This window comes from Rhamphochromis sp. 'chilingali', assembly GCF_963969265.1.
Source record: "Rhamphochromis sp. 'chilingali' genome assembly, chromosome: 12".
Classification (NCBI taxonomy): domain Eukaryota; kingdom Metazoa; phylum Chordata; class Actinopteri; order Cichliformes; family Cichlidae; genus Rhamphochromis; species Rhamphochromis sp. 'chilingali'.
The window spans coordinates 6,387,263-6,400,346 of NC_137939.1; the positions used below are offsets into that span (position 1 = coordinate 6,387,263).

Here is a 13,084-nt window from a genome sequence, read left to right on the forward strand (position 1 = left end):
CTCCTCCTAAACATCAGCAAGACTAAGGAGCTGATCGTGGACTTCACTACAAAGCAGGCGAGGAATTACAAACCCCTCATCATCAGTGGCACGCCAGTGGAGAGAGTGGACAGTTTCCGATACCTGGGTGTCCACATCACTCAGGACCTGTCATGGTCCTGTCACATCAACACCCTGGTTAAGAAAGCCCGTCAGCGTCTCTTCTTCCTCAGAAGACTTAGAGACTTCCATCTGCCACTGAAGGTGCTCAAGAACTTCTACTCCTGCACCATCGAGAGCGTCCTGACGGCAAACGTCTGCACCTGGTTTGGGAACAGCACCAAGCAGGACAGACGAGATCTGCAAAGGGTGGTGCGCTCGGCAGAACGCATCATTCAATCAGAGCTCCCTGTCCTGCTGTCCATCTACACCAAGCGGTGCAAGTCCAAAGCTAGGAAGATTATGATGGACCTCTCCCATCCCAACAATGGACTCTTCTCACTGTTGAGGTCTGGGAAGCGCTTCCGCTCCCTTAAGGCCAAAACAGAGAGAATGAGGAGGAGCTTCTTCCCCCAGGCTATTCGGGGCCTGAACCAGGTGTAGGACTGGACTCTCCCAAACACGTCACTACAAGACTGGACTCTCACACACGTCACCACACGCACCACCACACATTTCCTATAATCCTATAATTCCTATAATTTATAATCCTTATCTTTATAATCTCTCCTGCTGTTTGCACATTCTTTACTGTAAATTCCTAAGTTAATTTGTAAATTTTTGTAGTAAACTGTAAATTATAAATATTGTAAAACTTTTCTTCTGTCATTTAATGGTCGGGCATTGTACAGCTACAAGCATTTCACCCCCATGTCATACTGTGTATGGTTGTGTGTGTGTGACAAATAAAATTTGAATTTGAATTTGAATTTGCTTAGTCATTTCAATGTTTCTGACTACATTTCTGTGTAAATTACACAATACAGCATAACCTCTTTTTTCAAGGCCAGTTGTGTTGCAGTTTGAGAAAGAACAACATATCAGGCACAGAAATAAAATATGACTTTTCAACATAAAAGCAGAAGCCATAATTACACCAGTCACCAAAACATGTGCAAGAAAAGGCATTTGGCTCCCTGCTGTAGACACAAAGACACTCTGACATTACTATATTAATTAGTTAGTAAAGCAACCTTAACCTGCCTGTTATGAGTACTTCTGGTATCTATCAACGTGTTATTCACCACAGGTACTTACATCCTCAGTCTAACCACAGGAAGAGTGAGTGCACAAGAGATACAAGACATATGTGGGGAAATGATGTTAAATTTGCAAACGTGTTTCCTTCATTCTAGCAAAAAGCCAACATGTCCATTGCTGAAATCAGGGCATGCTCAACTCAACCACAAACATATTTTAGATCAAAATTTAAAAGCAGTTAATAGTCAAACAGTGTTTTTGTAGTCAGTGCAAATGTTTCGCTCACCAAAGATATTACCTGTAAAGTCATAAAAGACACAAAAAACGTATAGTCACACTTGATAGTGTCACAGTACGGCTGTGTGCAGGCAGGAGAGGACCCAAACGCAAACTCACAGAGACAAAAGGTAAACTCAAAAAACACAGCTTTATTGCTGGCGTGGGACACGAAAAACAATACAAAATAAACTAAACTGGGAAAACTAAAGCACAGGGAAAAATCACACAGCTATGATGGAGACTACGACACTGACAAAGAGAAACACAGGGCTTAAATACACAGAGGGATAACGAGGGAATGAGACACAGAAGGAGGGCACAGCTGGGAGAAATCAGGACTGGACGAGACAGAGACGCAAAACTAGAAACACTCACATGAGGCATTGACCTTCAAAGTAAAACAGGAAGTATCACACAGAGACGCGAACTAGCAGAGCAGAGGCGGCCACAGGTGGCGGCTGAACAGGCTCCTCGGGCCCTCCAGCTGACGTGGCGGGTGGCCGGACGGGCTCCTCGGGCCCTCCAGCTGACGTGGCATGAGGCCGGACGGGCTCCTCGGGCCCTCCAGCTGACGTGGCATGAGGCCGGACGGGCTCCTCGGGCCCTCCAGCTGACGTGGCATGAGGCGGCGTGGGAGCCGCGGAGTGCTGAGCAGACTGTTGAGCGGTTGGTTGTTCAGATGATTGGGCCAAAGAAAGGGGTATGGGCGACAAAACTGAAGCCTGACCTGGAGACAAAACTGAAGCCTGACCTGGAGACAAAACTGAAGCCTGACCTGGAGACAAAACTGAAGCCTGAACACACGACTGAGCTAACTGAGCAACAGACTGAACTATGGAAAAAATGAGAGGTTGTAGTGATTGTGGTAGTTGTTGCTGACATATCTCCGAGCCTACAGAACACAAGGACAGGGGCTGGATAGGCTCGTCTGAGACTTCAGCGGACACAGGAATGGGTGCAGGCACCCGCCGGACACGAGCCGCTCCCACCCGAGGAGTAGGTACGGGTGCGGAGGTAGGCTGTGCCCTGGCTGGCCTCACCCTGGGAGCCGGGACAGGTGGTGGAGAGCGGAGCTCAGGAGCGGTCACAGGCGTAGGTAGGTTTGCAAAGGCAGTTTCTGAATAAGCTGACTGGTGAGCAGCAAACTCCAGGGGTGAGGCCACACCCAAAACACTCACATGAGGCATGGACCTTCAAAGTAAAACAGGAAGTATCACACAGAGACGCGAACTAGACACAGTGGAGACAGCAACTAAGAAACAGAGACAAACCATAAGGCAGAGGTCTAAGAACCAAAATACACAGAGGGAAATACTCAGCTTTGAACACAAGAGACTAGACTAGAGGGAGTAACAAAAGACCAACCATGAGAACATAATGCACAATGCAGGGTGACAGAAAACAAGAAACTCAAACATGCAAAGACACACCATAAACAGAACAGAGGGGGCACAGAGAGACATGAAGGGCAGGGGAGACTTAACATGGGTTGAAACACAAGGGGGAACTAATAAGCAAATCAACATAGGAGGCCTAATGAGCTAAACATACTATAAACATCAAAATGAACTAAAACTCAAAACACTGGGTCCTAAGACCCAGGATCGTGACAGATAGACAGCAATAACAAATCGATCCAATTCATTTTGATTACATTGTGGTCAAGTAATCATCAATCAGCAATATTAATGACGTGTGCTTAACATTAATATACAATACTGTAAGCCATCAATGCAGTAAGTACAAATATGATTGCTGTCTTCAATTGCAGTTCTCTGCTCTTTTCAGTCTGTTAAAAAAAAATCTCAACATGTTCGATATTTTTTCTCTGTTACATCATACAATCTTCAACAATAAAATGCATATAAAGGTGACTATTCACTTGGTCTTGTGTGTTTTAGTGCTGAAAGTCTGACAAATTTTAATTTATATTTTCATACCCATGCAACTGCATGCTTTACATAAAAAATTGCAAAATTTAATATGATCCAATTTCTAACAATGGGATTTCAGTCTGTCAAACTACTAAACTTTAAGAAAATGCTATTTTGATTTTGCATTTATTTTTCATTATTGTAAACTAAACATGTATAAGTAAAAACAAATACAATTTAAATAATTACCTGTAAATTTATAGAGTGATAATTAAAGACACTTGATTAACAGATCATTAAAGTTCCTCTGTAAAAGCAGATGTTTTGGCATTTTGCAGGTCTGGAGCGTTAACAGGATAGGAGGAAAGAATCAATAATTGCAGTTCATCATTGTGGGCAAGGTTATAATATCATATCCAAACAACCTGAAGGCCATGCTTCTGCAGCATATCAATACTAGGGCTGCCACGATTAGTGGACTAGTCACAATTACATTGACTATTAAAATCGTTGAAGACTAATTTAATAGTCGACGTCGTTTGAAGCTTTGCAAGATCCTTCAGAGGCTGCATTTGTAGGCCAATTACATTACATCGACGCGGCGAAGCCTGCGCAAATTCGAATACTCGCCCAAATGTGTCCAAAAAATTCGTCCTTCATTTCCCCAAATTTGAAGGATGGGTCCTTCGTGGCCCAACCTATCCCAGAATTCATAGCGCAGCCCAGCCGACAGACCACGTGACTTTCGCGCATTGCATTGCGCATTGGGTACGAGTGGCAGCAAAATCAAAACACTGCATCAAGCACTAGCATTTCCAGCAATCATTAATTCTGCGGTTTTAATCCCTACTTGCATTTTATTTGTCCCAAGAACAGTTATGTACAAAACGAAGGAGAACACGACAGGTCCGTACAAAGACAGACTTGACAAAAAGGCCAAAAACGAGGTAAAAATCAAAAGAGTGAAAGGGTTAGACCCATACGAGTATACAGAGTGGACTAAAGACGTTAGCGTGCTGCCCAACTTTCTTCACGCGCATATTTATTATTATATGGTCCTAACTGTGAGTGCATACACTCACAAAATGTTTAGTAACTTCAGATGCCTACAACAAGCACAGGTCCAGTTTACTTTGATGATTTGGACTATCCCATTTCACAGCTGTTGTTACATTTTTTTCTTTATCTCCTGTACAGACCAACGCAATCTATTTGTCGTTTCAGGTTGTAGTATTACACAACATTTTCAGATCCAATAGAAATAAAATAAGTGTTTCATAATTCTTTCAATTTATTGCCTTTATTTATAACTGGCAGGTTTCATTCTATTATAAAATCTTACAAGAAAGAGGCAAAATTGTATTCCATTGTGCTTTATTAGCTGCTTTGGTGAAAAACAAATCAACAATGCAAAAAAAAACCACATTTCAAAACATACTGGAAAGCAGTTAGTCATCACTTGATTGCTACAACACTTGGGCACATATATGCGGGACTTTTCGTGGCTGTTTTGATATCGCTCTCCCTCTTAACCGATCAAATCTCGCTGTGGTAGCAGCTTTAAACTCGGTATGACCCAGGTTGATAGAGGGTGCCCAGTCTGGATCGCATTCCAGCATTTTGTAGGCTGGTTTTCCTACAAAACAACAAACATTAGCCTGCAAAGCCACCGCGAACAAAGCAGCATAGCGCAGCAAATTCAATTCAAATCAATATAAGACTTATTTGTAACCTACTCAATAATTATGTTATGATAAATTACGTAATAACAACAACAAAAGGCTCACCTTTGTGGAAATGCTTGAAGCAGACTAACAAGTGAGCTGGAGTGTTCTGGAATGTTATATTTGCTCTTCGAATGGCTGCAATCCAGGCCATCCGTCACCTCGTTGTTACTTCAGAAACATGGCTCGAACAATTTTTCTTCCACGACGGAATCCGATAAAAACATCTCTCTTTACCGGTCGGCTTCCCGTGGCTGTCATGCGACCGGCTATTGCGGTTAATAATATAACAGCTTCTTGCCATTCTTTGTGTTTCTTTTTATCGCTGTGTGACTGTTTTCTTGTGAAAGCCTGCGTGCGCTAGTACCACTTGCCACTCGTGCCTACAATCCTTTGCGGTTTTGTCACATTTTCAAGCTCTATTCCAGTTTTCAACAATGGCGGCAGCTACTTCGTTTTAATATTACTCCAACTACTCTTTCTGGGTCACAAAATAAACGTTTAACATATTTTCAGGCGAGAATGTAGCTGTGTAAACTTCAAATATCTGCTTGGTTTATCAAGACATGACATGTTTGCAAAAGTGCTCCGACGTTTTCGATTGGTCCACTAATCAGAAAAATAATCAGTGTCTAGTCGACTATTAAAATAATCATTTGTGGCAGCCCTAAACAATACAAATGTCTCATACCAACAGGCAGCACAGTGGTGGAGTGATAATCTGGGCTTGTTTTACAACCACAGGACCTGGACACCTTGCACTAAGGCGACCATGAAGTCTTCTGTATACCAAAGTGTTCAAGACTCAAATGTGGAGCAATCTCTCTGAACAAATCCCCATGAATCTCAATGAGTTGAACTGAAACATTCCCACGATGTGATAGACTGATAAAGAAAAACCCCACAGAAAACCATTACTTCAAGTTATTGCTGGGAAAGGTTGCTCCACTGTCCTGTGGAAACTCTTTTTCACAGGAAATTTTTGCTCCTAGAGCAGCAAGACCACAACAGGGAATCCCAGTAATCAGGAGGCCTTCTTCTACCCTGCATGTCTGTTATACACAATACTGCATCATTAACATTTTCAGCAACTAATATGAAGTTTGATTATCAACACTAAAACTACAACAGCGAGGATGTATGCTAGCAATAATGATAATAATATAATAATAACGATAGTATAATAATGATACCAACAAATATGATTTACAGTCCTTGAAGAATATGCATAATAAAAGATAACTTTTAAGCAACTGTAAAAAAATTAATAAATCTTGTAACAAACCTTATCTTGCAGTCATTAAGACATAATCTTTGTATACCTTTATGTAAACATGAGCTTCACACAACACTAAATGACAAAACTCTACTCAAAGCACCCTTGAAATTGTACATGGAGATGATCCAATTAATCCTACAAACAGAATTACTTACCAATTTTTATTCAGATTCACTCAGTTGAAAACAATCTTGTAATCACCAGCATGAGATGAGACACTCTTATTTAAGCTGATGAATGGTTTTCTTTTGAACCTGACTCAAACTTGTGGTTTAAGGACAGGTTTATTTGTATGAGTGTGTTATCGCATGTTTTCAGCCTCTGGACTTTCAATTCTGTTTTGTCTTCAGAAAAGCAATGCAAGAAACAGGAAACAAAATGAGATCATCTTAGCACATACCGCTTATAGATCCATAAAGACTCAAAACACAAGACAGAGACTGAGTTTCAATAAACAAAGAACGAGTGTTGTAATCTAGCTGTAATCTAAACAGTGAGTAAAACTCCAAAAATGGTTATTGTTAATTGGTAATCCAAAACAAGGACAGGAGCAAAACATAAAGAAGACTAAACAGTACAAGATGGTAAAGAACAAAGGCAGGGATATTTATGCACATTTTAATCTAGATTGTGATTCCTAAACAAAGGAAACCAGAGACAAGTAAGATACCAAATTACCACTAAATGATTAGTGGATGAGCGAGGGCACCGATGAAGTGTGGAAATCATTGGAACAGCGAATTTCAGATTATCTCAAAATCTAAACTTCATAAATCAAATTTCTGAGACAGTAACTCAAAAATGGAAATAACTCGAAATTTTGAGGTTTTTAAGTCAGAGCTTTCAGATAAAAACCCCAAATTTTGACTTATGATAAAAAGGGTCATTTCCAGTGGCAGAAACAAACCATTAAAAAATAAAAAGAAAGGAAGAAAGTTATATAATGTAGTGCTGTGTAACAGGCAGGTTGTAGACCCAAATCCAGGACTAGAGAAATGGAAAAGAAAAGAAGAATCTCTATTGCTGGCAGTTAAAACAAGTTCAAAACAAACTACTGGAAAACACACTTCTAGGGAATTTGGAAACTCCCAGCAAGGAGCACACGTCTGTGAGGGAGGGCGTGATAATGAACGGTGGATGACGCAGACAATAACTATTTACAAGATAACGAGTCAAAGGGGAAAACTAGACAAAGGAAAACCCAGGGATCCTGACAATTTAACCAAATCTGGAGACTCAAAATACTAAAAATAACTGAAAATCCAAAACAGAGTAAAATCAAAACAAACCCTAAAGATAAAGATAAAAATAAAAATACAAACAAAATTTTTAAAAATCAATCTTCAACTCAAAACCCTGGAACCAAACAGTGATTATGACACATGCAGTTGTGCAATTTTGCAGAAACTCAGTAATAACAATGTGGTTTACACATACATGAGCACATTTTATAAGCCAGACACTGTGTTTAGATTTGATGATGGTGCTGATATACACTGTAAGCTATCACTGCAGTAAATATATGCATTCTATATTATTTTCTGATTGATTTGTAGTCCTGTGCTCTTGTCAGTCAGTCACAAACAAAATCTAATCACAATTGATATGTTTTGTCTGTCCCAATCGTCTGCTTCAGACACTTCCTTTTGTAGTCATCGTTCTCTGAAAGGAATAAAGGTGGAGGTGACTGAACGAATTTATTTAAGTTGTTATTATGCTTGATAATGAAAAAATGTGGCTGCTGTGAATACCAATCAAATGCTTTAACATTCTTTTAGTGTACTTACTTGGACATGTACTACAGGAACATTTCATGCATTCCCTCAGATGGTCAGACCCTAAATTGTAGTATCCATGTTTACAGGCACACACTATGTTGCTATTGAAGGAGCAGGGCCTTAGTACAATCTCATCATCTGAGGAAAAAGCAAAGCACAGTATGTCCATCTATGCCGTACTTCCAGCCATCATCTATTTGTTACTGCTTATCCTGGAGGCAGCAGTCTAAGCAGTGATGCCCAGAACTTCCTCTTTCCAGTAACCTCCTTTAGCTATTTTAGAAGAATTCCAAACCATCCAAAAGATATAGTATTGCCAGCATTTCTGCCCTGCAATCTCCTCTTAATTAGAGATGCATGAAACACTTGATTTAGGAGGAACCTAGTACCCATTGTAGCCCAAGCCCAGATCTGTAGAAGCAGAATTTCTACTATGAAACTCCTCTTGGATTGTCGATACTTGAATGAATTCCGAATGAATTGGTGCAGCATATCACTACCAAACCAAGGTCTGAGAATTGGAGATACCAGTTGTCAGCCCAGCGGCTTCTTAGTCAGCTGCTAAATGTCCCAGTCACTCAATGAAGTCAGCAGGACCATATCGTAAAAAGCAAAGACAGACAAACCAAAGCATACCGACTCTGAACTCATGGCTACACCTATAAATTCTGCTCATATAAGTTATGAACAGAACCAGCGACAAAGGGGAGCTCTGGTGGAGTTAAATAACAGCTCAGAATAAGTCTAACTGATCACAGGCAATGTGACCTAACCTCTCACTACAGCCGTACAGGGGCTGAATAGCTTGTAACAACAGACCTGATACCTGATATCAGGTCTACATGCAAGCGCACATTCAGGGGCTTGAAGGACTTAAGGCAAATCCCCAAAGTCCAGCCACCAAATAGATTGTTTTAACTACCTTGGTGACCTCACCAACACTAACAGTCACGTTAACCAAAAGCAATGACAATTAATAGTTAGTTAAAATTGGAGTGCACGTAACATCAGACGTTGCCTTTGCACTGCAAAGTCTCTAATCTTAGTGCGCACAAGCTCAAACTGACATTCTGAAGGGTAAGAGTGACACACAATGTTGAAAGGTTTCCTATCCTAGACAGACTTAAGTTGTCAAAGTGTTTCAACTTCATCACATTGGTCGGAAACAAATATAAGATTGTCAAAACAAGATCACCACAAAAAGAGGTTTATGCTGAAATATATCTAAATATATCTAAATGACAAGATGATAGCAGTCTATTTTTTAGTCCAATTTAACTTTAATCGACCTTAACACACAAGCAGAAAACATGTGTAACACTAAATTGAAACTGGGCAGGATACTTACGATTACATAAGTCACACCGAAGACATTTCTCTATGTAGTTTTCTATGTCTGTGTAGAAGCCATCCTCACATTTCTTGCATTTGTACTTTTTAACTTGATCATCACAGTTACCAACTTTATGATATCCTGAAAAAGAGAGAAAAGGCGGAAAGTTAATGTGATACTTTCGCACTGACTTTATACCAATAATTGACAACAATGTTCCTCATTATATCTTACCAGCTGGACACAAATTGTAACATGAACCATTAGTTTGTTCAGTCCCCTCAGTGTGACTCTGTCCACAGGAAATCAGTGCAAGTATCAGTGGGAAGACCTGAAACAAAGGAGGTTTGAAGATCTGAGGTAAACTGTTGAGGAAACAGGACTGACATTTTTCATTAAAACAGCCACAAAGAGACAGCAAGAGTATCATAGAAATATATAAAAATGCATCGAAATACCACACAAATCAGGGCTGAAAAAAACTGTAGTGAAGCTAAAAGTATTAGCCATTTAAGTCGTCGTCCAGACAGAACACATAAGATGAAGTTTGTTTGTTTCCCTCCCCATACTTTCCTAAATACGACCATCAGAGGGTTGGGAGCATAGACTCTGTCACATTCAGGAAAGTATTTCAGAAACCTCTTTCTAAAGCTGGTCTCCTTACAGAGCTCCTTCACACATTTTTTTTCTGGCTCACAGGTTCGATGGAAAAATCAGATCATAATAAAGAAGACAGAGAAAGGTGTTGTAAACAAGTGAAATAAATCCCAATCAGGCCCCGCAGAAAAGAGGACAGTTTATAACAGCGCTGGATGATTTACAATTTTGACAGATCTCTTTTCATGACAGTTGGTCTAATAAATTTTTTAAGCAGCATAAATCAATAAAATCAATAAAAAGATAATCAATAAAAAAATATAAACTTACCAAGATAAGGTCCATGTTGTGTGAGCAGGCAGTGTGGAAATTAAATAACCAAGTTTCACTGGAATTCCTTCACTCAGTTTGAAACAGCAATGTAGTTCTCGCCCAAAGTGAACAGCAGCAGGAAGAATTCTCACTTCAACTGATATGCAGGTTTCCTTTAGAGCTGACTCAAATAAAACATTTAAGGAAGGCTTTGTTTGTGAGTGTGCGATTGTGTGTCACGGTTTCAGTTCTTTGGAATCTCCAGAGAAGTGGTGCAGGAAACAGGAAACTGACATCATGTAAACACTAACTCCTTACATGCAGACTCCTGCACAATAACATTGTAACACTACAGAATTTCTGCAGTACTGGTATGGACAAGGGTGGCCTGGATGCCTGCCTTAAAGTTTTAGCCAGAACAATGCACAGTAATACATCAAATTCCGACTTTATGGAAAAATGTGATCAGTTAAATGCTGATACAGATTAGAGGATTCAAAATCTACCAAGAAGCTGTATTGCTGTGAAAAGCAGCCTAACTCGACTTGCTGACTTTGGACAACATCCCTGACATTACATGTACTGTAGGTCATGATGAAACTTGAACACCAGCATTCTTGGAATTCATTTAAGATTTCGACATATCCTTTTACTCCATTGGCAGTGTGTTTGGGATCATTGGAATGTGGAAAAAATAAGTTGTTGCCAATCACATGCTTTTTAGATCATATTCCACAATGGATCAAAATTTTATGTTATTTTTCTGTGTTCGTATTTCCGTCACTTTGGGCTGCGTGAAATGCAGCTCCAAACCATGAAGGTGCCTCTACTGTGTTTTACAGATGGCTGTAAAGGAGTGACAAACATTTGTACCTCACTCCTGACTCCCAGACATATTGAAAACAATTTTAAGCTGAAGTTTCAAGTTTGGATTCATCGCTCCATTAGACCTTTTGGGGACGATTGTCAGTATAGTTCTTGTGTAATTTATCATACATCAGGCTTTTCTCCTTGTTCATCTTTCTTAAAAATGGCTTATTGGCAACCTTTCACTGACTATTTCTGAAGAGGCTTCAGTAAACAGTAAGTATATGAAATACCTGAAGGGCCAGATGCCTCTCTCAGTTCCTGCATCAGGACCTTTTCCTATTCAAAAACATTTTATCTGTGAAAATTCCTTTTGTGTTTGTTTTCTTGCAGCTGGCTGCTAGTAACAAAGTTCCTGAAGACATCATTTCAGATCGGTTCTATGTAATATGCCTGTTATGTGTAGACACAACACTGACTCATCCCTTGAGTTACAGGCCTATTTAAGGCTTAAGTGATTCATAGGTCAGTGTTAAGTGTTAAGTGGATTCAAAAAATGACCATGAAAATTCCAGGGTACAAGTTAAAAGAGCTGCATCTGATGACTTGAGAGTTATAATAGGGTTACAGACACAGAGTACACCAGAAATGAACTGGGAGCCAAACCACTGAGAGCTCCACTAACTAATAGAAGGACTTTAAAAGGCAGTTCTCTGTTGAACTGGAAACCAGTTCAAACTTCAATCCAGTGACTTAAATATTATCGTAATATTTTCAAACTTCCACGTATGCTGCATTCTGAAGAAGATGAAGTCCACGTCTGTGAAGGTTCTCAATCAGTTCTCGGTCAATCTTTCAAGGATGCCAATGTTCACATTTTGGACAGAGAGGACAGATGGTTTGAAAGAGTGAAAGAAGCCATTTATGTCCACTGTGAGCGACCATCTTTGAGGCGGTGGTTTACGACACCAACTGTCTGCCATCTATAGTCCAGTTTTGAGATCCTTTCCCAGATGCCTTAAAGCCCACTCACACCCTGGGCCATCTGACCCCAGGAAATACATGATAGGGTGGGGCTAGGTTTCACAATGAGCTCACCTGAAACCCTGGCTGATTGTGACCCACACCCATTTTCACACCTTGGCTCATGTGATTAGGTAGAGGATCATCAGGGGGTCCTTTTTCCCTCCTTGGGGGGATACCCCCACGGGGTTTAAATCTGGGACTCTCCACCATTTTACCCTAGAACTGAAGAAGCTTCTCGGATGAGAGGTGAAACGTCTTCAAGCAACTTAAAGAAGTCCAGACGCTTTTCTTTCCAAGCTCCTTAGACTTCAAATAAAATCAGCTCCTTAGACCAAGATGAAGTCCACCTACTGATAATTTGGATAATCCAGCAAGTAGAGCATTACAGTAGTCTAACCTGCTCGATATGAACGCTTTTGCACATTTCTCAATTTGCAATAGGAATTTTCAAGCTTCTGATATATTTTTATGTTGTGGAAAGGAGCTCTGGTGACCTCATTAATATAATTATCAAAACTGACATCACTGAACAAAATAATGCCAAGGGTCCTGACTTTCTTTCATGTGTGATAAATATGAACACATTTTCTTTATCTGACTTTTTGGAACAACACGAAATACTTTCATCTTGTCTCTGTTCAGTTCGACAAAATCAGCAGTTACTGTCATCAGTGCAGCTTATTAAATTTTAAATAGAGATTAGCTCATCAGATGAAAATGACAGATAAAAAACTGTGTTTCATCTTCATTATGATAACAACAAGCAGGGTAGTGTAAAGGTTAAATACTAAGGGACCGAGGACAAATCCTTGAGGAACCCCTAATTGAATTTTTGTTTCTGCAGATTTCAAATTACCAAGTAAAACATTAAAACTTCTACACTTAGGGTTTGATGA

At 40.0% G+C, this 13,084-nt stretch overlaps 1 protein-coding gene across 1 annotated transcript in view; it reads right to left on the reverse strand.

Moving 5' to 3' along the window:
• LOC308406957 (tumor necrosis factor receptor superfamily member 1A) overlaps positions 1–12,677 on the reverse strand; it is a 35,493-nt gene extending 22,816 nt beyond the window's left edge. The window contains 3 exon segments of the mRNA XM_080898297.1: positions 9,462–9,587; positions 9,681–9,777; positions 10,374–12,677. Of these exon segments, the coding sequence (XP_080754423.1) occupies positions 9,462–9,587; positions 9,681–9,777; positions 10,374–10,388 (238 nt within the window). The 5' untranslated portion in view covers positions 10,389–12,677.
• Positions 12,678–13,084: the final 407 nt, after the last annotated feature.